At 53.4% G+C, this 22952-nt stretch overlaps 1 protein-coding gene across 1 annotated transcript; it reads left to right on the top strand.

Moving 5' to 3' along the window:
- The first annotated feature begins 10723 nt into the window (after positions 1 to 10723).
- Positions 10724 to 21968, top strand: Fance (FA complementation group E). The gene is made up of 10 exons (XM_032889206.1): positions 10724 to 11115; positions 12038 to 12644; positions 13274 to 13318; positions 13556 to 13621; positions 13852 to 13995; positions 14250 to 14373; positions 14552 to 14630; positions 16405 to 16471; positions 18736 to 18861; positions 21656 to 21968. Exons 1-10 carry the CDS (start codon positions 10724 to 10726, stop codon positions 21755 to 21757), a joined length of 1752 nt encoding a protein of 583 aa, XP_032745097.1. The 3' UTR covers positions 21758 to 21968.
- Positions 21969 to 22952: the final 984 nt, after the last annotated feature.

Here is a 22952-nt window from a genome sequence, read left to right as displayed (position 1 = left end):
TTCTTCATGCCATTCTGAGGGCAAAGGGGACACCTCTTTCGTAGCCAGAGCTCTTAGTGCTGGCCTGGGTTCTGTTCTGAAGGCTCCTGGGGGAGGAAGTACCCTTAGAGGCTCTGAGGCTGGGGCCTCAAGTGGCCATGTTCCAAAAGACCGGGACTTCCCTCTCCCTCATGTTCTGTGGAGCTAGGGGAAGGTGGCCATCGAGCTCCGCAGTCTGAAGTGTGGTCAGGGTGTGTGAGTCACAGGACCACTTCCTGGAGTTCTGTTCTCTGCTCCCACCATGTGGGTCCTAGGGCTTGAATTAATTAAAGTCATCAGACTTAGCAGCAAATGCCTTTACCCACGGAGCCATCTTGCTGTGGCCCCCTTAAACACACCAGAAGAAGACATTACAGAAGATCCCATTACAGATGGTTGTGAGCCACCATGTGGTTGCTGGAAATTGAACTCAGGACCTCTGGCAGAGCAGTCAGTGCTCTTAACCACTGAGCCCTCTCTCCAGCCCCCAAGAAGTATGTAATTTTAATCTTTACACGTTCGGCAGTATTCCTGTTCACCATTTGGATCTCTGGTGCCCTTGGAGGCCCAAAGGGGGTGTCGGATCCCCTGGACCTGGAGTTGACAGTTGTAAGCCAGAGTCCTTTGCAGGAGCAGCCAGAGTTGGGTACTGTGACACAGGCCTTTAATCCCAGCACTCAGAAGGCAGAGGCAGGCAGATCAGGCCAACCTGGTCTACATAGAGTTCTAGGCCAACCAGGGCTATATAGTGAGATCCTTTCAATCCTAATAGTTTCTAAAATGTGCAGTTTTTACCTGACCGAGTCCTCATTGGATCTGCTCACTTTTGCCTCGTCTTCTACACTGACCAGGGTGGTCCAGCCCTGCCCATCATTGCTGGCTTCCAGGAGCCCAGTGGGAGTCGAACCTTAGAAGTCAGAGTAGAGGTCACGGTCCTTCCCTTCAGCATCCATAATGGCACATAGCGCAGAGAAGATGTGGGGACCAAGGGCCCAGAAGCACCTTGACCTAGCTCACATCGGGTCTCTTGGCCCCGGACCTTGGTTCTTCCCCTGCTGGGAGCTCACGTCCAGCTGGGAGTGCTAAGCGTTGTTCAGCCATGACTTCACTGCAACGCCCTCTCCACCACCCCAGAGGATCACAGGTTCCCAGCTGAGAAGAACTTACACAACAGATTGTTTACCTCAGGGAGGAAAGTCCCTGACCACCTTCCAGAATCTCTGGGCAGCCCGGGTTCCCCATGGAGAAAGCTCATCAGGGGCCAGAGTCTCTGTACCCAGCTAGGCTGCTTGGCATCTCCCCCAGGGAAGGAGTGGGCACCGTAAGACCAGCATGGCACCAAGCAGAACCCCACTCAGGGCACTGGGATCCTCAGTGAGGAGGGACTCACCAAGACGGGAACCTGTCGGGAATTCTGGTGAGGAAAGTCACCCCCTCCTTTGTCCTTTTCTGTTACTTCTTAATGGGGCTCAAGGGATGCTGGCCAGCCCCATGTGGGAGGTACAGCATCTACCTGAGATCGCTCCCAAAGGCCACAGAGACACTGGCTCCCAGTAACTCCCATGCCATAGGTATTTCCACAGGCGTGGTGTGGGAACCAAGACGGTCACTCCTGGTTTAACCGCGATCACTCCAGAGAGACTCTTAACTGGCAGACTGGCTATCCAACCTCGAGTGTCTGGATTGATCAGAGCCTGTGGCACTGGTAATATTCTAATTACTTGTGGACCGAATAGCAAACCGATTTCATTGATAAGGAGACACCAGGCCAGTCACCTGGATGAGAGGCCAGGTCCCCAGGGCTTCCTGGAGCAGCTCAGCATGAATTCTATACTTAACTCCACTGTACTTGACACACCTCATGCAGTATTGCTTCCCAGCAGGCCTCAGCGGTACGTGCCCTTAGTCCTGGGTCCCAAGGCTTCATAACCAACCTTAGGTCACCCCACTTCCCAAGATCCTTGGAGTCTTCCGGGATTTACCTAGAGACCCCAAACTCTACCTTTAGGCCTGAGACTGGGGGCAGGGGTGTTGGGGAGGGTGGGAGTGGCTGTCTGAGGTTCCTTCCCTCCTCAGGTTTTGTGGGATGATGGTTCTACCTGAATGTCCCTGCCGGCTTCCCACCAGGGCAGCAACTGGGATGGACACCATGGTCCAGGGGCAGCAACCGTATCAGGAACAGTAGCCCCTGTTCCCAGCAACCATAGAGGGTGGGTCTGGATCTCAGAGAAGCACTGGAGGGCTGTAAAATTACTCGGGGTCCAATCTGGCTGTTGCGAGCTGGACCCCTTAGGAACTTTGAGTCCATCTGGGAAGAACAACTTCCTTTTTTGCAGAGGAGAAGAAAGAGCCCAGAGTGGGAAGGAACATGCCAAGGTTACCCAGCCAATTGTGGGCTAGCTCAGGTCTGCTCCACTTACCTTCCTTTTCTCCCCGTTCTTTTGTCGTCTGGGCTCCACCAGACCACTAGGGCTTTCTATCAGACATTCAGTACAAATTCATTTGCCAATAACACCCGGAAGCCATCAGTTCTCCCAGAAGAGCTGAGGTTTGGGCAGAAGGAGAGCTGTGAGTACAGGTTGAGATCTGTGGGTTTCTAAGCTGGAGGAAAAGCAGACCGGGTGGGTAAGAGGCCAAAAACTCAAAAGGATGTTTACTACGAGAGATCCCGGTGCTCCCTTCCTGCCCAGGGTCAGGAAAGGTCAGGAGAGCGTGGTCCAGACTAAGTTTGGGCTTTCGATTGTAACAACTAGGGGCTGGCCTGGTACTCTCTCTGGCCCTCCTCTCACCAACCACATTTCTCAGTGCCCTCCCGACGGATGGCACGCCCAGCCCTGATGGCTTCTGACTGACTCTGTTCCAGCCTCTCTGCTGCTGCTGCTGCCGCCTTCCCAGGCCCAGGTCACCTGCCACCTCTGACTACTCAGCCTCGGCCTCTAGCTTTATTATCTGAAGTTGAGCTTAGTAGTGAAGCAGAGTGTTCACCTAGCAGCGAGGTCCTGGGTTTAGTGTCTAGCTAGGGGGCAGGGTGGGGCACAAGATGGGGGAGGAGGTGGGATGGACTGACAGAGACTGACTTACATGTCTTTCCCAGCAGCACCCCATCCCCCACACCAGCCAGCCTGACCAATAGGAGCTGACTGGGAGGGGGGGGCACTTGGGGTACAGCGCCAGCTCTGCCCAGGGTCGCAGGGTCGTTTTGTTTGGGGAGTGTTGATTTGTGTGTGTCGGTCAAAGCACCAGGACTGAGGCAAGTTAAAAAAGATAGAGTTTGTTGGGGGATTTCAATCCCAGAGTGTTAGAGTCCTTGACAGTCATGGTGGGCTCATAGCTAGCAGGCAGGCAGGCAGGCAGGCAGGCAGGCAGGCAGGCAGGCAGGCAGGCAGGGGTGGCGCTGGGGCAGTGGCTGAAAGTTCACATCTTAGCCACATGCAGGAGGCAAAGAAGGGGAAGGGAGAGGGGGAGGGGAGGGAAAGGCGGAGGGGGAGAGGAGGAGGGAGGGAGAAGAAGGGGAGGGGAGAGGAGGAGGAGGGAGAAGGGGGGAGGGGAGGGGGGGAGGGGAGGAGGAGGGGGAGGGGAGAGGGGGAGGAGGGGGGGGGGGAGGGGGGGGGGAGGGGGGGGGGGAGGGGGAGAGGGAGGGGGGGGGGAGGGAGGAGGAGGGGAAGGAAAGATGGGGAGAGGGGAGGGGGAGGGAGGAGGAGGGGAAGGAAAGATGGGGAGAGGGGAGGGGAGGGAGGAGGAGGGGGAGGGAGAGAGAGTGTGCTAACTGGGAGTGGTGTGGGCTTTTGAAACCTCAAAGCCCACCTCCAGTGACCAAGCACTCAGACCTATGAGCCTATGGGGGCCATGCTGGCAGAAACCATCACTTGTTTGTTTGCTTGCTTGCTTGCTTGCTTATGGGTATGGCTGCTTGCTGCACGCATGCCCGTGCACCATTTGTATGCCTGGTGCCTTCGAAAGCCAAAAGAGGTGGTCGGATTCACTGGAACTGGAGTCACAGATTGTTGTGAGCCACCATGTGACCTAAAATCCAAGTCCTCTGCAAGAGCAGCCAGTGCTCTAGCCCTTGTTGTAGATTTCTGAGACATGGTCTAGCCTGGACCTTGCTATTGTAGCCCAGGCTGGCCTCAAACTCAGGCCTTCTGCCTCAGCCTCCTCCCAGGAGCATCAAGCCCAGTCAGACCTCATACAGGAGCTCAATCCCCATAGTGAAGCCTCGACCCTGAGAAGCAGGACACCCTGAGGTCAGGTGACATGGCGGGGCATGCTGGCCCTCTAGGATGCTAGGTGACATTTTGTGTCACCGGAGGCTGTATCGGGACTGTATTTGGGAGAGCGTCTGAGCCACCCTGTGGCCACAGTGGAACAACAGCCAGAATTCAGTGTTTGGCATCGGTGCAGACAAAAGGTGGGCCTTTGGCATCCACCCACTGCCTGAGGTACCCGCACACAGGTACCTCATTCCTCCCTGGACTGCCTATGAACCACCATGGCACCTGGTCAGTGACTGAGGAAAAGCAAGTGTAGATGGGGAGGAGGGACTCCCCAGGGAATGCCGGAGGGAGAGCAGGGCCTTCTGGGAGGAGAAGATAAGGGTGCCACAGGCAGACGGAGGTTAAAGTGGGTGTCACCAGTTACTTGTATCCCAGTTGGAAGGTTCTGGAAGGTCTGTCAAGCCCAGCCCTGGAGGACTGGGATGAGAGCCTGTGGGGTGGGGGGCAAAGGGAGGGGTTCACCTATCATTGTTGGGTGAGGTGAGGAGTCTTCGTCTCCTCAAACTATGGAAGAAGAAACTGAGGCACAATCTAAGTAACTTGAGGAAGCAAATGGGACGTGAACCCCAGTGTTCGGGTCCAAGCTGGCACAAGGAGGGACAAAGAGGAAAGGAACTCAGAAGGAAGAGGAGACCTGGAAGACCAAAAGGTGAGATGGAGGAACACTTAAGAGACCTGTGGGGGGCTGGAGAGATGGCTCAGCGGTTAAGAGCACTGACTGCTCTTCCAGAGGTCCTGAGTTCAATTCCCAGCAACCACATGGTGGCTCACAACCATCTGTAAAGAGATCTGATGCCATTTTCTGGTGTATCTGAAGACAGCTACCATGTACTTATATATAATAAATAAATAAATCTTTTTTAAAAAAAAGAGACCTGTGGGGCTCGAACCTGGCAGTGGTGGCATGCACACCATTGATTCCAGTGCTCGGAATGGAGGCAGAGGCAAGCGGATCTCTGTGAGTTCGAGGCCAGCCTGGTCTACAGAGTGAGTTCCAGGACAGCCAGGGCTGCAAAGAGAAACCCTGTCTAATTAAAAAAAAGAAAAAGAAAAAAGAAAGAAAAAGAATAAAAGGAGGGAGGAGGGAGGCAGGGGAGGAATAGCTCCTCTATAGGGGGGAGGGGAGAAAAAGAAAAAAAAATCTAAATCTAGGGGTTGGGGATTTAGCTCAGTGGTAGAGCGCTTGCCTAGGAAGCGCAAGGCCCTGGGTTCGGTCCCCAGCTCTGAAAAAAAAAAAAAAAAAAAAAAAAAAAAGAGGGTGGAGGAGGCAGGGGAGGAATAGCTCCTTTATAGGGGGAGGGGAGAAAAAGAAAAAAAAATCTAAATCTAGATGGCTCCTCTATATGGCTCCGTGTTTAAGAACGCTTGGGCTGGAGGGATGGCTCAGTGGTTAGAGCACTGACTGCTCTTCCAGAGGAAGTCCAAATCCCAACAACCACATGGTAGCTCACAACCATCTGTAATGGGATCTGATGCTCTCTTCGGGTGTGTCTGAAGAAAGCTATGTTGTACTTACATATAATAAATGTTTTTTTTTTAAAGAGGCTTTAAAGAGAAACCACTAAGTACTCTTCTAGAGGACCCAGGTTCGATTCCCCAAACCCACATGGTGGCTCACAACTGTCTGTACTGGGGATTCCAACACCCTCTTCCGGCCTCAGCAGACGCTAGGCACACAAGTGGTACCTGGAAATACATACAGGCAAAACACACATAAAGAGTAAATCTTCAAAAGAGTGGAGAGAGAGAGAGAGAGAGAGAGAGAGAGAGAGAGAGAGAGAGAGAGAATCTTCAGTGCTGGGGGTGTGGCTCGGTCGGTAGAGTGCTGGCATAGTTCCCATGAGGCTCTGGGTTCCATGACCACATACACGTACCAGCTACCAGCGAGGCATGCATAGCCCCAATCCCAATATTCAAATGGAGGAGGCGGGAAGGGTAGAAATTCAATGACGTCCTTGGCGACATGGCAAGTTTGAGGTCAGCCTGAGCAACAGGACACCGTGTCTCAAACGAGTAAACCAAAACATTAAAAAGAGAAAGACAGATGTGTGGGTGTGCACCTTTAATCCCAGGTCTTAGAAAGCACAAAGAAGCAGGCAGAGCTCGAGGTCAGTTTGATCTACACAGCAAGTTCCAGCTACATAATGACAGCCTGTCTCAAAACATAACAAAAACAGAAGTCACTCGAAGCTTCCAGCACAGGTGTTGACGTGGCTGGTGTCACGTAGGGGCCAGGAAAGGGAAACCCGAGGGCTCCCAAGGGGCCACCCGGTGGAGCCATCCTGCCGGTAGTTTTTGAAAGAGGAAAAGCACAGTTGTTTTGAGGAATTTTGGCCGCCACCTGGGTACTCCGAGGACCCCGTGTCTGTAAGGGGTACGTGGGGAGTGAGACGGGCCCAGATTGCCGTGGGTTTAAGGAAAGAAGGCTTCTGTGACAAACCTCTCCGTGCACTCATGACCCTGGCTGGCCTCCCTGACGCTGATCACAAGTGTCCTCAGCCTACTCTGGCCTGATCACTCAACATCCATCATCCGGCAGCCGTATCTTGCTAAGGCCACCCGAAGCCCAATACACTGTCCTAACTTGGCTCCATACGCACAGCTGAGGGTCCTGTCCTTGTATGTTACTAGTAAAAATTCGTTGAAAAAGGTTCCCGCTCCGCTGCCCCAGACAGCATTCTAGTAGGGTATCCATTAAGGCGCTCCACTTCCACCTGCTGGAAGACGGTGGTATAAACGCCAACCCTACAAGGCGGATGGGGTGGATCCTCGCCTCTTCGCACGTACAGCATGTGCTTTGGTACCGTCTATGACCTGGAGAGCATCCCCCGCCAGACTTGAGACCCCTTTTTCTCCTGGAAGAACACGGCTTGAAGCGGACTGTCCACCTCTCCTTTTGCCGCCTTTCAGCCAGATCTGGTTTTCAGGGGGGATAAAGCCACCGCCACTGACTTTTTCAAATCTGACTGAATTTACCTACACCAGTTGCCCCCTGAGTTCATGGCCACTGGTCCCCAGTTAGTGTCACTATTTAAATAGGTGTAGGAAGCGTGGCCTTGCTGGAGGGAGTATGTCAGCAGGGACCAGCTTTGAGGGTTCAGAGCCAAGTTGCAGCTCCCATGCTATCTGCTTGCTCTTGTAGTTTAAGATCTTTCTTGTTTTGAGTTGTTTTGGTCCTGGTGTTGTGGTTTAAAGAGTTCTTTATTTTTCTGTGCATCGGCCTTCTGCCTGCCTGCCTGCCTGCCTGGGAGGAGCTGCCAGATCCTCTGGAACAGGGGTCACAGACAGTTGTAAGCTGCCTGTCTTGAGGGTGCTGGGAATTGAACTCCCGTCCTTTGGAAGAACAGCTGATGCTCATAAACACTGAGCCATCCCCAGCCCCCAGTCATGGTGTTTTATCACAGCAATAGAAAAGTAATACAATACCCACGAGTCTGGGGCTTCAGTCGGTATGCTAGCCCGGCAGGCACAAGCCCTCCGTTTGCTCCTTGCTGGGAGTGTGGGCACACTCCTGTAATCCCAGTACTTGGGAGGTGAAGGCAGGAGGCTCAGAAGTTCCAGGTCATCCTCAGGGACACATCAAGTTGGCAGGCAGCCTAGTTCACACGAGAACCAGTATTTTTAAAATACCCACCATAAATGTAATGCGTGTAATTACGTAAGCGGTGTAGACGATGTCTATCTGCCCCGATGTGACAATATTGTGCTGCGTCCAGCCTGCCCGACCTCTCACTGTGAGTCTGTTCCCAATCAGCTGTGGTTAAAGCCAAAGGCTCCTGGGGTTTTCTCTCTATTTTATGGTGTTGGGGCCAAACATGGTTCCCAGAGACCAGCAAGCTGGAGAAAAGACGTGCTCTTCCCAGACTGTGTGGGGGAGGGGTGCGGGGAAGGGGGATGTGCTCTTACCTTGTCTTTCAGCTGAACAGAGCTGCTTGAAAGAACAGGAGAGGGCGGGGGATGGACTGGGAAGGGAATAAAATCTGGAGTGTAAAATTAACTAACTAATTAATTAATTAATTAAAAAAGAACAGGGGAGGGGGCTAGATGGCTCAGCGGTTAAGAGCGCTGACTGCTCTTCCAGAGGTCCTGAGTTGAAATCCCAGCAACCACTTGGTGGCTCACAGCCATCTGTGATGGGGTCTGATGCCCTCTTCTGGTGGGTCTGCAGACAGCTAAGGTGTACTCACATACATAAAATAAATAAATCTTTAGAAGAAAGAAAGAACAGGGGAGGGGAGGGACCTGCTGTGTGGAAAATCTTAGTGGTGACTGGTATCCCTTCGGGGCTTTGCTTTAAACCCTCCACCCCTGTGAGCTGAAGTTTCCCACCTTGTGGTGGGATCAGGGAGGGAGGCATGGGTGTTGGGATGGGGAGAGTCCCAAGGTGAGGAACGGTCCTTACCTGCTTTACAAGTTTCTGAATTTTTAAATTTTACTGTTTTGTAGAAGGGTTTTGGAAGAAAACCAGTAAGATATAACTGAGCTGTCTGTCCCACGCTGTCTGAAGACTACATTTTTAGCCCCAGTCCTCAGGGGCCGTCTGCTTTCCTCAGCCTCTGAGCGATTGCGCTGTACCTTCCTCAGAGGGTGGGGATACCATCCTGGACCTCTCTGAACCTGGAAACCTGAACCAGGTTTAGAACTCTGCCCCCACAGAAGACTCAAATGCAAAACCTCAGGGAGCGAGGTCAAAGTAGAGGCTTGAGGGAGGGACGTGGTAGGTTGTCTGGTCCCCACTGTACTTCTTAGGGTCCACATCCCCCACAGCTCTTGCCTAGAACACCAGAAATCTGCTCCAGTCTACTTACTGCAGAAAGGTTACTAGAAGAAAGTTGTTGGGTTTTTTGTTGTTGTTGGTTTTTTTGTTTTGTTTTGTTTTTTGTTTGTTTTGTCTTTTTGCCTTTTCTCCCCATTTCTGAATCAGTAAAGACCTTATCTTTCCCAACTCATTCCTTGGAAATAAATAAATAGTTTGGCTTAAATCAAAATCAGTTAAAAAAAACAAAAAACAAAAAACTGCCGTGGCTTCCCATGCTATTCAGAGCGGAAAGCCAATGTCCTCTGTGTGACCTCAAGCCTGGTGACCTCTCTGATCCCCTCTCCAGCCATACTGCAGCCCTAGGGCCATTGCCCTGTTTCTTCTCTGCCTGCAGTGACCTCCCTACAGGCTTGCTGATCTGGACTTTATGGGATTCATCTTGCCTGGTCATCCCATTATAAGGCATTTATCTACCTTTTTTATTTTTCCTGAAAGTAACTGTCACAGTCAAAATATTTGATAATTTGTGGCTGAGGAGATGCCGCATCAGTTAAGAGGCCACATTGTCTCACAGAGGACCAGGGTTCAGACACATACACAACCATATACATATACAGATGTCCCCCAACCACACATACACGTACGCCCCATACACACGATTAAAGATAAAAATGTAGGGGTTGGGGATTTGGCTCAGTGGTAGAGCCTTGCCTAGGAAGCACAAGGATTCGGTCCCCAGCTCGAAAAAAAAGAACAAAAAAAAAAAAAAAAAAAAAAAGAAAAAATGTAAAGGAATAGGAACTAGAGATGGCTTAGTGGTTAAGGGTGCTAACTCTACTGGGGTTTCCCAGCATGTGCGTGCTGTCTCAACTGCCTATAACTCAAGTTTCAAAGAATTTTATTTTCTCTTCTGACCTCCCGGGCTCCTGCAAACATGTGGTCCACATAGATATATCCAGGCACACACATACACAGAAAAAATAAAAATGGAAACGAAGCAGGAGGGATGGCTGGGCAGTTAAGAGTATTAGCTGCTCTTGCAGAGGATCCCACAATCTCTAGGGCATCCCACGCCCTCTTCTGGCCTCCGCGGGCACCAGACATGGTACGTTTGCATACATACAAGCAAATCACCCATACACGTGAAATAAGTTTAAAAAACAAACATTAAAAAAAGACGTGGAGGGGTTGGGGATTTAGCTCAGTGGTAGAGCGCTTGCCTAGGAAGCGCAAGGCCCTGGGTTCAGTCCCCAGCTCCGAAAAAAAGAACCAAAAAAAAAAAAAAGACGTGGAGGGCTGAAGAGGTGGTTCAGAGGTTAAGAGCACTGACTGCTCTTCCAGAGGTCCTGAGTTCAATTCCCAGCAACCACATGGTGGCTCACAGTCATCTGCAGTGGGATCTAGTGCCCTCTTCTGGTGTGCCTGAAGACAGCGACAGTGTAATCTTTTTAAAAAACAGACGTGGAGGAGGAATAAGATTTGACAGCAGTACAGCCCCTCCATCAAGCACCGACCAGATTGGCTCCAGTCGTTGGCCCCGCCCCTTCGCGGGTTTCTCTTCCTTTGCAGAGGGTTAAGCTGCTTCCGGAGGCCTTCGTCCCGCCCAACGCCCCGCCCCTTTCCTGAACGCTCTCTTACAGGTCTGGTTAGTTGCTGGTCGGGTCCCTTCCCGATGATCACGCCCCTTCCGGTCCCGCCCCGATCTCCAGGCCCCGCCCCTTCGGACTCTACTCGAGGTCTGCGGGTTACCTCGTTGCCAGGTTTCTTTTCGCCGGCTGAGGGGCGCTCCGACCCCGAGTGTCCGCCGCCCCGCCTCGGCTCTCCGCTGGCGAGGCCAGTGTCGGACGCCGTGGCCTCGGCCAGGGCGACGCCATGGGCGACCCTGGAGGCCCCCGCCCGTCTCCTCCTGCAGGCGCTGCAGGCCGGGCCCGAGGGTGCGCGGCGCGGGCTAGGGGTTCTGCGCACCCTGGGCCGCCGCGCTGAGCACTTCCCTTGGGATAGCTTCCTGGAGGCGCTGGGCCGCGCAGAGCCCGAAGTGCGGGGCCCAGATGGCCGCCTGGAACTGTGAGTCCCCGCCCGTGGTCCCCGCCGCTTCCCTCCTGCTTAATTGAGTAATTAAATCAGGGTTCCACGTAGCCCAGGTTAGACTCGAACTACTGCAGCCATTTCCTCGGTGATAGGGATTACAAGTGTGCGCGCCAAGCCTGGACACGCATTTTGTCAGGCAGAATTCTGAGTGCAGACTGATTTTGTTTGCTTGCTTCCCTCTCCAGTTGCCGGGTGCATGGCTCTAACTCCAGCATTCAGGAGGCATAGGCGAGCGCACCTCTCGAGTTCTAGGGCAGCAGAATGAGACTCTATCTCATAAGAAGAATAAAAGGCGGGTTGTAGTGTTGCACGCTGGTAATAGCGCTACTTGGTAGGCAGAGGCATGAGTTCAAGACCAGCCAGGGTGACATAGAAAGATCCTGTCAAAAAACAGTAAAAATAATAATAATAATAATAATAATAATAATAATAATAATAATAATAAGGTGTCTCTCCAATACAGTTGTACTTATGTCAAGTGGACACCTGTGTTAAAAATACAGGCCTTACGTCTAATTTCAGGAAGCTGAGACAGGAAGATTGCTTCAGGTTGGAAGCCTGGGCTGCACAGGCCAGCAAAACTAGAGGCTTACAGAGCTCTTGTGAGTTTGAGGTCATCCTGGCCTATAGAGGGAGTTCCAGGGCAGCCAGGCTATACAGAGAAACCCTGTCACTATATATATATTATATATATATACACACATATATATATAGTATATATGTATATAATGTATATATATATAATGTGTGTGTATATAATTTTTTCCTCTATTATCCTCATATGCCAGGCACCTCTGTGTGATAAGAACCCTGACACGGGGTTTGAGGGGTCAAGGCCAGCCTGGATTACATAGTGAGAACCCCTCACCTCAGAAAACAAACCTTTGATTGTTCTTAGGACGCCACTGTTGCTACGGTTGCCTGGGGCATGCCGGAAGAACCTGATGTCGCTGCTGCTGGCTGTTCGATCCTCCTTACCCGAAAGCGGCCTCCGCTCTGTGCTGCAGCTTGATCAGCAGGGCACAACATCTACCCCTGATGCCTGGCTCCACGCCCTCAGGGAGCTGCTGCAAAGGGATGTGGGGCTTGGAGTCTCTGTGGAGGGATCCTCCCCATTGACTGGAAGCTGTCAGTCACATCTCCGGGACCTGTGTGGGCGGCTGGGCCAAGGTGGGTGGGGGCTGAAACCAGCCCTGGGTTCTGATCCTGAACCAGAGGGCAGACTCTCACAGCTTTCTGGGAAACGGAGGAAAAGGACAGAGGGAGAGACTGCCGGCCCTGAGTTAGAGAGATCCCCTAAAAGGTTCCGGGGTTGTGAGGAGGAACAGGAGGAGGTGGTGGAAAGAAAGGAACAAGAAGAGAGACCCAAGCCGGAGACTTCAGAATCCGAGTCAGATGCAGGAGGCGTGTTGCCTGATACTGAAGTCGAGGCTCCGGAGGCTCGCCCGGGCGTAGCAGAGGCCGAGGGTCCAGCTGAGAGTGTGGAGCTCCCCAAAGTTGTCCAGGTATTGGTTGGGAAGCTAACTGAGACGCGTTTTTCAGCAGGGTCCTCTCTGTAGTACGTGGTCCGGGGATGAGGGGTGGGTTGTGGGGGGTGGGAGGAGTGTGGCTTCCCCTCCCCAAACTGATGGGGTTGGGGAGGGAGTTACTAGGAGCAGGAAGCACCTGTCCTGAGGATCTAGGATGTGGGGTGGAAGGGTTCAGCTCCTGCTGCTCTGCTTGGTGGTGTGAGTCACGCCAAGAGCCAGCCAGCCCATATTCGGTCTACTGACCCCATTGAGGTTGGATGCGGAGAAGACAGCAGTGGGGCGGGGCGTCACACAGGCCTTCAAGGTGTCAGGCACCTAACTGCTTCTTCTGAATTGCCTCCGGGCGGCTCCCATTGGTCTGCCCTCACGCTCCCTTGAGAGGTTTTAAGTGCGTGCCTGCTTGTCCTTGTGTGTACCACATGCATGCAGTGCCCGTGGAGGCCAGGAGAGGGCGCTGGGTCTCGCAGAGCTAGAGTCTGCGAGGGGATTGGCGATTGTCAGCAGCCCAGAGTGGGTGCTGGGGCTGAGCCCGGGTGTTTTCCGCAGAAGGAGAGGAGAGGCCCTGCTGCACTACTGGTCTTCCATGACTGTGCTCTCCTCCGCAGGACCAGGTGCCCAGGCTGCGGCAGCTGCTGAAGGCCTTGCAGGAGGTGACCGGCCCTCCCCATCCACCACTGCCGTTCTTCTGGCTTCTCTCTGTACCATAGCCATGCCCAGGGAAGCCCTGGATCATGGAGCCTGGCATGGGGCTGGATAGGAGGGAGATCCTCCAGGGCCGAGTTTGGATAGGCTGTCATACCCCCATGAGGTCCTCTGGGACTGCCTTCCAAGAGTAGCCTCTGTGAGCAAGCGCTCTGCCGGCCCTCATGGAGGATTTGCCTTCCCAGGGGCTGGAGGGGCTAGAGGAGCCCCCAGTGGACCTGCAGTTTCTTCACGAATGTAGTCCCAGCCAGGTGAGACCGGCCCTGCCCTGAGGTCACCTCAGCCTCGAGATTCTCCCCTCTCTGGGAAACATTCTCCGCCTTGCTGGGAGGGTTACCTTGAGCCAGCTCCTCCCACTGTAGCATCTGTCCTGCTCTGTGCTGCGTAGCCTCCCTCGCGTCCTTGTCTGCCCCTTTCCGTTGCCCATTGGGCTTGTAGCCTAGACCGAGGCAGCTGAGAGTCCTTGGTGTCCCCCACCCAGATGGAGTCGCTATGCAGCCAGCTACAACTGCCCCAGCTCCCGGACGGAGGCCTCCTGCAGCTCTGCAGCCGCCTGCTGGGTCTCACCCCAGCCCTCAGCATCAGCAATGCCTCTGTGCTGGCCAGGAGCCTCTTTCTTGACCGGGTAGGCACAGGGGGCTCCAGAAGGCCAGGGGCAGTGGGGATCCTCTGAGTCTTCAGGAGCGGGGTTGGGAGAGGGGCAGAGAGATGGGCTTCTGTCTCTAGGCCCTTGTACCTGTAGTTTCTTACAGCCTGGGCCCCGGATGGGAGCCAGTGTGATCCTAGATACAGACACGTGGCTTCTCCTCCAAAACACGGATGGCGGGATAAAATGGTCCTGAAGGGAAGATGTGACTTTGTCCCCTCCCTTGTGACTAGATCCTCTCCCTGCCGTCCTCCGCCTCCAGGCTTCTCAGAGCTGCCCTCACCTCCTTCTGTGCCAAGTACACCTACGCCGTCTGCAGGGCTATCCTCTGTCCCTTGTTCCAGGACCCAGGCGTAGGTATGTTCAGAGCCAGCCCCAGGCCCACACTCCGTGCCCAGCACGCTTCACCCCAAGGGACCTTCTGGGAGTTGGGGGTTCAGTTCGGTAACCAGTTCCCTCCCCGACATCGGGCATCCTGGCCCTCGCAGCCTTCTCCCGCCCTCCCCAGCCCTCTCCCCTCCTGTCTCTGGCCCAGGTCCCGTGCAGACGGAGTTACTGTGTTCCCTCATAAAGGATGAGTCCTTGGAGCCAGACATGCAGGTCCAGATTCTGGGGTGAGTATGCAGACTTCGACACCCTGCATGCACACAGGGACGCATGCCCACCATGGCACTGGGCTCTAAACCTGCCTGGTGCCCTTTCCTCCTGGCCCATATTGGGTGGTCCCTCTGAGAAGTAGCTCAGCTTAGCTGGGATTGGCTGCAGTGGTTAAGAATGCTGCCAGAGGGGTTGGGGATTTTGGCCAGTGGTAGCGGGCTTGCCTAGGAAGCGCCAGGCCCTGGGTTCGGGCCCCAGCTCCGAAAAAAAGAACCAAAAAAAAAAAAAAAGAATGCTGCCAGAGAGCTGGAGAGATGGCTCAGCGGTTAAGAGCACTGACTGCTCTTCCAGAGGTCCTGAGTTCAATTCCCAGCATCCAAAAGGTGGCTCACAACCATCTGTAATGGGATCTGATGCCCTCTTCTGGTGTGTCTGAGGACAGTGACAGTGTACTTATATAGAATAAATAATGTTAGAAAAAACACTGCTGCCAGAGTCAGGCATGAGCTCAGTCTTGACCTTGTTTATTAATTAAATAACGCTCACGCTTATTGGTTTATTTATATTATTTATTTTTTGAAGCAGGGTTTCACGTAGCCCAGGCTGGCCTTGAGCATAACTTTGTAGCTGAGGCTAGCCTTGAACTCCCACCATCTATAATCTCCCACGTGCTGGGATTACAAGGCACACAGGCCTGACCTCCTCGCTCCTTGACTCTGAGCCTGGTAGTTGCTCTGTGGGGTTTTTCCAGGTAGTCTGTGTGATAGTAGCTACCGTGAGTTCACAGAAAATCAGACATCCAAGGTACACGGTGTTGCTCAGTGGGAGAGCACGTGTGAGTCCCAACACAGAAATACATGAAACATTTCTGGTGTTTAAGTGCTCAAAGTCGGGATTAAATTTAGGCAGTAGAATCAAAGAATGGCTGGGCGTTAGTGGTGTAGGCGTGTAATCTCTCCCTTGGGAAGTAGAGGCAGGAGGATGAGGAGTTTGAGACTAGTCTTGACTACATGGCAAGCGTCGGGCCAGCCTGGGGTACACAGATCGGGGGGGGGGGCAGTCAAGCACCTGAGAGTTTGCTGTTCTTGCAGAAGAGCCGTTTGCCTCCCAGCATCTGCGTCAGGTGGCTCACAGCTGCCTGTGACTTTAGCTCCAGGGCCTCTGACACCAGTCACCTTCCTGGTCACCTGAACTCAGGTGACACACGCAGCCACACGCAATTAAAAAGAATAAAATTCTTAGAAGCAAGCTAAGCACCAAGTCAGGCTGGAGCGAGGACTCAGCAGGTAACGGTGCTCGCCACCATGTCTGACCCCGTGGGTCTGACTCTTAGAACCCACGTGGCGGACCCCGGATGAGCGCAGCCGAAAGAAATAGGAAACCAGGTCCCACAGCAGACGTAAACCACAAATGGTGCTTCGGAGCCAAACGATGGCTCGTGTGTCAAATTTCAGCACTCAGGAGGAAGTGAGGCAGGAGGATTGCTTTGAGTTCCAGGCCAGCCACTTTGGTTATCTGTGATTTCTCTGTGTAGCCTTGGCTGTCCTGAAACTCACTCTGTAGACCAGGCTGGCCTCTGAGATCCATCTGCCTCTGCCTCCTGAGCGTTAGAGCACCTAGCTTTGTTGTTGAGTCTTTCTATCAAAGGGGAAAAACATACAAACAAACAAAATCAAAAGCCAGGGAGCTGGAAAGATGGCTTAGGGGTTAAGAGCACTGACTGCTCTTCCAGAGGTCCTGAGTTCAATTCCCAGCAACCACATGGTGGCCTTCATGGTGTCTTCTGTGCAGGCAGGTCCTGGAGCTGGCCTGGACGGAAGAGACGTTCCTGGTGTTGCAGGCGCTCCTGGAGCGGCAGGTGGGTAGGCTCTGGGTTCCAGGGTTAGGCAAGCAGCCTTATTCCTATGTTGCTGATAGTGACAGAAGGCCCTGCAGATGCAGGCAGGGGCAGACAGCTGACCCGTGGTCAGCTAGCCCTGTCTTGTAGTACCTGCTTTGGGGCTGGCGTCTCCTCTCTCATGCAGCCCAGGTTGGCCTAGAACCCCCGTGTGGTGGAGGGTGGCCTTGAACTCTTGGTCATTCTTCCTCATGCCGGGACTACAGGTGCCACACCACAGAAGGTCACAGGTTAGAGTCACAACTTTAAGAACTCTCTGACTCTGTCCCAGGCATCAGACTCAGAATCCCTGGCCTGGGGCCCAGCTCTCACTGGTTCAGAGAAACAGCACCCAGTTAGGTCAGCGCTCACATTTTGCTGCTTAGACAGCAGGCCTTAAACTGGCCTTTCCTCCTCCTCTTAGGGCTGAGGCTCACCAGCCCTGGCCCCGTGTGCCTGCTTTTTGTGTGTCCACCTGCAGTTTAGCTCCATGCTATACATTAGAGTTATGTTTTATTTTGTTTTTTTCCTTTTTTTTTTTTTTACAGAGCTGGGGACCGAACCCAGGGCCTTACACTTGCTAGGCAAGCGCTCTACCACTGAGCTAAATCCCCAACCCTTATTTTGTTTTTTAAGATTTACTTATTATCTATACAGCATTCCACCTGCATGTATGCCTTTGTGCCAGAAGAGGGCGCCAGACCTGATTATAGATGGTTGTGAGCCACCATGTGGTTGCTGGGAATTGAACTCAGGACCTCTGGAAGAGCAACCAGTGCTCTAACCACTGAGCCATCCCTCCAGCCCATGCCATAGTTTATGTGATACCAGATCCTGAACCCGGGGCTCCATGTATGCCGGTCATGGGCTCCATCAACATAGCCACGTCCTCAGCCCTACTGTCTTTCAGTGGTATATTGTGGCATTTTTCTAATTGCCACCGAAAATTCTCAGTCATTATGTCATCGTCGTCGTCGTTGTCATTTGAGACAGGTTCTCATGTAGTCCAGACGGCCCTTGAACTCACCATATAGACACGACCTTGGGCTCCTGCCCGAGTCCTCGGACAATTGGTCACAGCACCATGCCTGGCCTCCCCCACGTTTGCATCTTAGGCAGTCAGCTCAGCTATCCTCTTGCTGTGATAAAATACAGAGTCAAGCTGACGATGGAAGGCTTGGTTTTGGCTCCCAGTTTAAGGGTACAGCCTGTCATGTGAGAGGGGCTTGGGGCAGGAGGCTGAGGCTGTCAGTTACACTGCGTCCACACTCAGAAAGGAAAGAGATGGACCCCGGGCTCATTCCGCCAGGGTCCCCAGCCCGTGGGATGGCAGCTCCTAGATTCAAGGAGGACCTTCCTTTAATGGAACCCTACCGGGGATGCCCTCAGACACACCCAGAGGTGTGTTTCTGTGGCGATTCTCAGTCCATCAAGTTGGCAGATAAAAGATGGAGCAGCATCACAGTGGCTGACCGCAGCCGCTTATGCCCGAGTCTCCTTCTCTGAGAGTAGAGACAGCGGTGTGGGGAGATTTCAAGATGGGGGCGTGAAGTGCTGACTGTTAGTGGTCCTCTGTTACCTGACCGCCGCCTGATACTGGCGGTCTTCCGTTAGCCTGAAGAGCTGGCGGTGCTCCCTCAGAACCTCACCGCGGCCTGGCTTCCATGAGGCTTCAACTACTGAGGCACACTAGAGTCGCTGGCTCCCTGATTGAGCCTCTGTGAGGGCGGTTGCTGTTCTGTAAGACCTGCACCTGCTAGCTCATGCTAGCTCATGCTAGCTCATGCTAGCTCATGCTAGCTCATGCTAGCTCCTTATCTCCTCCTCAGTGTTTGGTTGAGCTGTGGTGTCCAGTTGTGGAGACAGCTTGGTGTGTTAGCTTTCTCTTACCATGACAAATACCTGAGGTAAACAGGAAGAAAAGCTGGCTGTGTCCACAGTTCAGAGGCTTCTATCTGTTGTTGGCTCCATTGCTCCTAGACTTCTGTGAGGCCCATCATGGCAGAAGGAGTGCGTGACAGGTAGGCTGCTCTGGTAATGGCAGCCGAGAAGCAGAGAGAGAACGGGCCAGGTTACCACCTTTAGACAAACCCCACCTCCCAGCACCTTGCCCTGGGACCAAGACTTCTAACACTTGGGTTTATGGAGGAACATTCTAGAGCACTCTGTTCAGCCACCTGCTAGGAGACAGAGAGCTTGGGGTTGACGCCGTCCTGTGACGCTGTCCCACGTCCCATTGCATGCAGGTGGAGATGACCTCGGAGCTCTTCAGTGTCTTGATGCAGAGGCTCTGCAAAGAGGGGCCGGCAGCCACCACCTCCATGGCCTATGCCAAGCTGATGCTGACAGTGATGACCAAGTACCAGGCCAGCGTGAGTGTCGACAGGGGCTCGTCCAGCTGGGAGCTCCCCACTAGTATGTGGGGCATGGGGAAGTTACGAGAGCCCAGCTGCTGGCCTTCCCCTTGAGCTGTCCCTGTCTCCAGCTCATGCCTGGGAGGAGCCTCACACAGGCATTTGGTGACAATGGAGGGGGGCAGCCAAGCCTTGTTGGGGATTATGACTGGGAGTGGTGAATGCATGGAGCAGGCTGAGGCAGGGGACTTGCTCTAAGTTCAAGGCCAGTTTGGGATATGCAAAAATAAAGAAAGGAAGCTAGACATGGTAGTGAACACCTTTAGTGTAAGCACTCGGGAGGCAGGGGCAGGAGGATCTCTTGAGTTTGAGGCCGGCCTGGTTTACATAGTGGGTTCCAGGATAGCCGGGGCTATGTAGGGACTTCCCCCCCAAAAGAAAATAGTAACAATAATAATAAAAAGTGGGGAGGGCTAGGGATATAGCTCTACTGGTGCTGGTCTAGCTTAGACAAAGTCCTGGGCTCAATCTTTGTAAATTGGATATGGGGGCGGGGGCATAAAATCCTAGCACTGAGGAGGCAGGAAGATCATGTGTTCAAGGCCAGCCTTGAATATATGAGGCTCTCTCTTTTCTCTCTTTTAAAAAAGGATGTGTTCAAAGCCAAGCTCTGTACATAGCAAATTCAAGGCCAGTCCATGTTATAGGAGAGGTTCGCTCCCATCCCAAAACGCCCAAAAGCATCAATGGCCACCGGCTGGAGCCGGTAGAAAGCTGTTCCTTGCAAGGGATGCAGTGTAAGCTGGGACCGACCTTCCTGGGGATCTGCAGGTAGCCAGGAGCCAACAGTGTGAGAGCCAGAGGTGGCTGGGACAAGGCTGTTGGCTGCTACGACCTCCTTGCCGCAGCTCGAGCGCTGTGCTCAGCCCTCTGAGACGGCGTGCTCCTACCCTGTCCTGCACAGCAGCCCTGAGACACTGTTAGCTCCTGCTGCCTCGGCCTCCCTTTGGCTGGGGCTGTTGTCTTACGTCACAGTGCCTGTGTAGCAGCTCCATTTTATAGGCCTGGTTTCCACCAGACCTGGAGCTCTCTGCCTGGCCAGGCTGACAGACCAGTGAGCCTAGGGAACACCCGTCTCCTAAACCCACAGCACTGGGGTCACAAGTCAGACACACGTGCCAGATTTATGTTTAACCCCAATGTAGTTATTTATTTTTTAGATATCCCTGTATGGGTGCTCTCTCTCGTGCTTATGCTTGCTTCGCTCTCTCTCTCTCTCTCTCTCTCTCTCTCTCTCTCTCTCTCTCTCTCTCTCTCTCTCTCCATGTATGTGTGTACCACATGCACGCGGTGCCCATGGAGGCCAGAAGAGGGCATCAGATTACCTGAAACTGGAGTTAGAGTGTGGGTGCTGGGAACCAAATCTGGTTTCTCTAGAGGAGCAGCAAGTGATTTTAAATGTGGGACGGTCTCTCCAGTCCCCGGTTCTAATTTTTTTTTTTTTTTTTTCTCTTTTTGGAGCTGGGACCCAACCCAGGGCCTTTGCGCTTTCCTAGTCAAGCGCTCTACCACTGAGCTAAATCCCCAATCCCCCCGGTTCTAATTTTTAAAACTGTGTTTTAATCTATGTATTTTGTGTGTGCACTTGTGGCGGGGCCAGAGGACAAATTTCAGAAGTTTGTTTTCTCTTTCCACTATGTGGGTCCTGAGGTCTAACCCAGGTGGCCAAGCTCGTCAGCAAGCTTCCCTCACCTTTGAGCCAGCTCACTGGCCCAGGCTTCTCGGCCTGTCCTGAAGGCCCTGTGTGGGTCATGGGCTAGGGAGCTCTTCACGTAGACAAGATCTCAGGTAGCTCAGGGTGGCCCTCGATTTGCCATGCAGCCCAAATGGCCTTGAACATCTGATCCTCCTGTCTGCAGCTCCTGAGTGCTTGATCACATGGGTACACTACGATGGCCTGGTTTCTGCAGTGCTGGGGATGGAACCCAGGGCTTCCTGCTTGTTAGGTTCTGTATCTTTGGCTAGCCTGACCTCTGTGTAGACCAGGCTGCCCGGAATCCTCTGTGCTGACCTCAAACTCGACTGCCTTTGCCTTTGAGGTGGGGTTAAAGGCTGAGCCACTATACTGGGTTCAGCCTGCTCTTTTTTATACAATCCAGGACCCCTGGTCAGGGATAGGACTGCCCACGCTAGGCTGAGCCCTCATAAGTTACCCGGCAACACAAAAATGCCCCACAGGCGGCGTGACAGAGGCAGTGCCTCAGCGGAGGCTCCCTCTTCACCCAGCTGTGTGAGCTTGACAGCCAAGATCGGCCGTCATGCAGGTCATCTATTGAAGTGGAGTCTGAACCGCTGTGTGTGTGCTGTGGGGCCTCTGGGTCCTCCACAGACCTCTCTGGATCCCGGAAGAAGGGCCATCCACCAGAGGCGTCAGGACTCCGCCCCTGTCTTCTTTGAGGAGTGGGAGTTGGAGAATGGAGGTGCGGATTCCGAGCCCTGTAGAGGACATAGGAACAGGCCAGAGAGAGAGAGAGAGAGCAGGGTCTGAGGAGGGCCCCAACATCAATCTCATCTGTAGCCCGGGAGGGTCGTGAGTGTGGGTGAGACACACCTGAAACCCATCTAGCAGCCGGGCCTGCTCCCAGCTCCACAGCTGATGGCTCCAGGCCCTCCTGGCGCTGGCTTCGCCTCCAGACAGAAAGTTTCGGTGACTCAGGAGCCTGTCCGCCTCCTTCCGTTCTCTTCCCTAACAATGGAGTGCTGAGGAGATGGGGAGTGCTGCTGCAGTCCTGACCTGATTCCTTCTCTCCAGATCACAGAGCAGCAGAGTCTGGACCTGGCTGTGGCCCTAGAGCCCAACGCCACGTTCCTGAAGAAGTCCCTGCAGGCAGCCCTGAGACATCTGGCCCGCTGACCACCCACACCCCAGGCTGTGCAGGGGCCATCTTGACTCCACAAAGAGCAGAGAGGAGGCCCTGGCTGCTCCTCCACTCCTGACAACATCTGGATCCAGGGCTGGTGGAGGATGAGCGGGAATCTTTCGTGCTCATGTGTGTGTCGTGACCCCCTTCTGAACTGAGTGATTTTGTAATGGTTTTTAATAAAGAGAAGAAAGTTCATCCACACCTGGTGGCTCACCCCTGTCATCCCAGCCATCAGGTAGAGGCAGGAGGACCGGGAGTTCAAGGTCATCTTCAACTGCACAGCATTTGAGGCCAGCCTAAGCTATGTGAGAGAGATCCTTTCTCAAAAACATTTGTGGGTGCGGCTGAGAGGTGGCTGAGGTGGGGGCAGGAGAGTCCCCCAAAACTGCGTTAACAGCTTAGCATGACACAAAATGGAAGGCAAGGACTGGCGCCCCAGGTTGTCCTCTGACCTCCCCCTGTGTGCGGGGGCATGTTTGTGTCCCAGAGGGTACACATGTCAGATAGATGAACTTCAAAACCAGCACCTGTGTTCTTAGGCGCACTTTCCCATTAGGTATAGGCACCTGAACCCCCTTCACTCCCTCACCTACCCCCACCCCTTCCATCACATCAAGGCCTTGGGACCCATGACTTTGTTTTAAAGCTGGTCCTGGACACCAGAGTCTTTTTTTTGTTTTTCTTAACAGATTTATTTATTTTATATGACTACATTGTGGCTGTCCTCAGACACACCAGAAGAGGGCATCGGATCCCATTACGGGTGGTTGTGAGCCACCATGTGGTTGCTGGGATTTGAACTCAGGACCTCTGGAAGAGCAGTCAGTGCTCTAACCAGTGAGCCATCTCTCCAGCCAGACACCGGAGTTTTACGCCTGCTAGGCTGATGCTGTACCACTGAGCTCCGTCTTCAGCTGCAGCTAACATTTGAGCTGGGATCTGAGGGTTGTCTAGCCTACCGTGGGCTAAAAGGGGAGCAGGGGTGCCTGCTGCAGACCTGTCTGACATCTGTCTTTCCACAGACCTGAGCAGGTACCTCACTCAAAAAAAAGATTTAGCGCACAGCTGGGCATGGTGGCGCATGCTTTAAGCCCGAAACTCAGGAGATAGAGGCTGGTGGATCTCTAATTTCAAGGGCAGCAAATTCTAAGAGTCGGGGCTACACAAAGAAACAAAAGTTCACCA

This window comes from Rattus rattus, chromosome 18 (genome assembly GCF_011064425.1).
Source record: "Rattus rattus isolate New Zealand chromosome 18, Rrattus_CSIRO_v1, whole genome shotgun sequence".
NCBI lineage: Eukaryota > Metazoa > Chordata > Mammalia > Rodentia > Muridae > Rattus > Rattus rattus.
Note: the sequence above shows the minus strand (reverse complement) of the source record. Positions and strands in the feature narration are given on the sequence as shown.

Bases quoted from the DNA above. Each gene is read 5' to 3' on its own strand.
- Fance (XM_032889206.1), top strand. From the start codon at position 10,724: ATGATCACGCCCCTTCCGGTCCCGCCCCGATCTCCAGGCCCCGCCCCT. The intron at 13,622-13,851 runs GTGAGACCGGCC...TCCCCCACCCAG, and splicing joins ACGAATGTAGTCCCAGCCAG to ATGGAGTCGCTATGCAGCCA. The intron at 18,862-21,655 runs GTGAGTGTCGAC...CCTTCTCTCCAG, and splicing joins TGACCAAGTACCAGGCCAGC to ATCACAGAGCAGCAGAGTCT.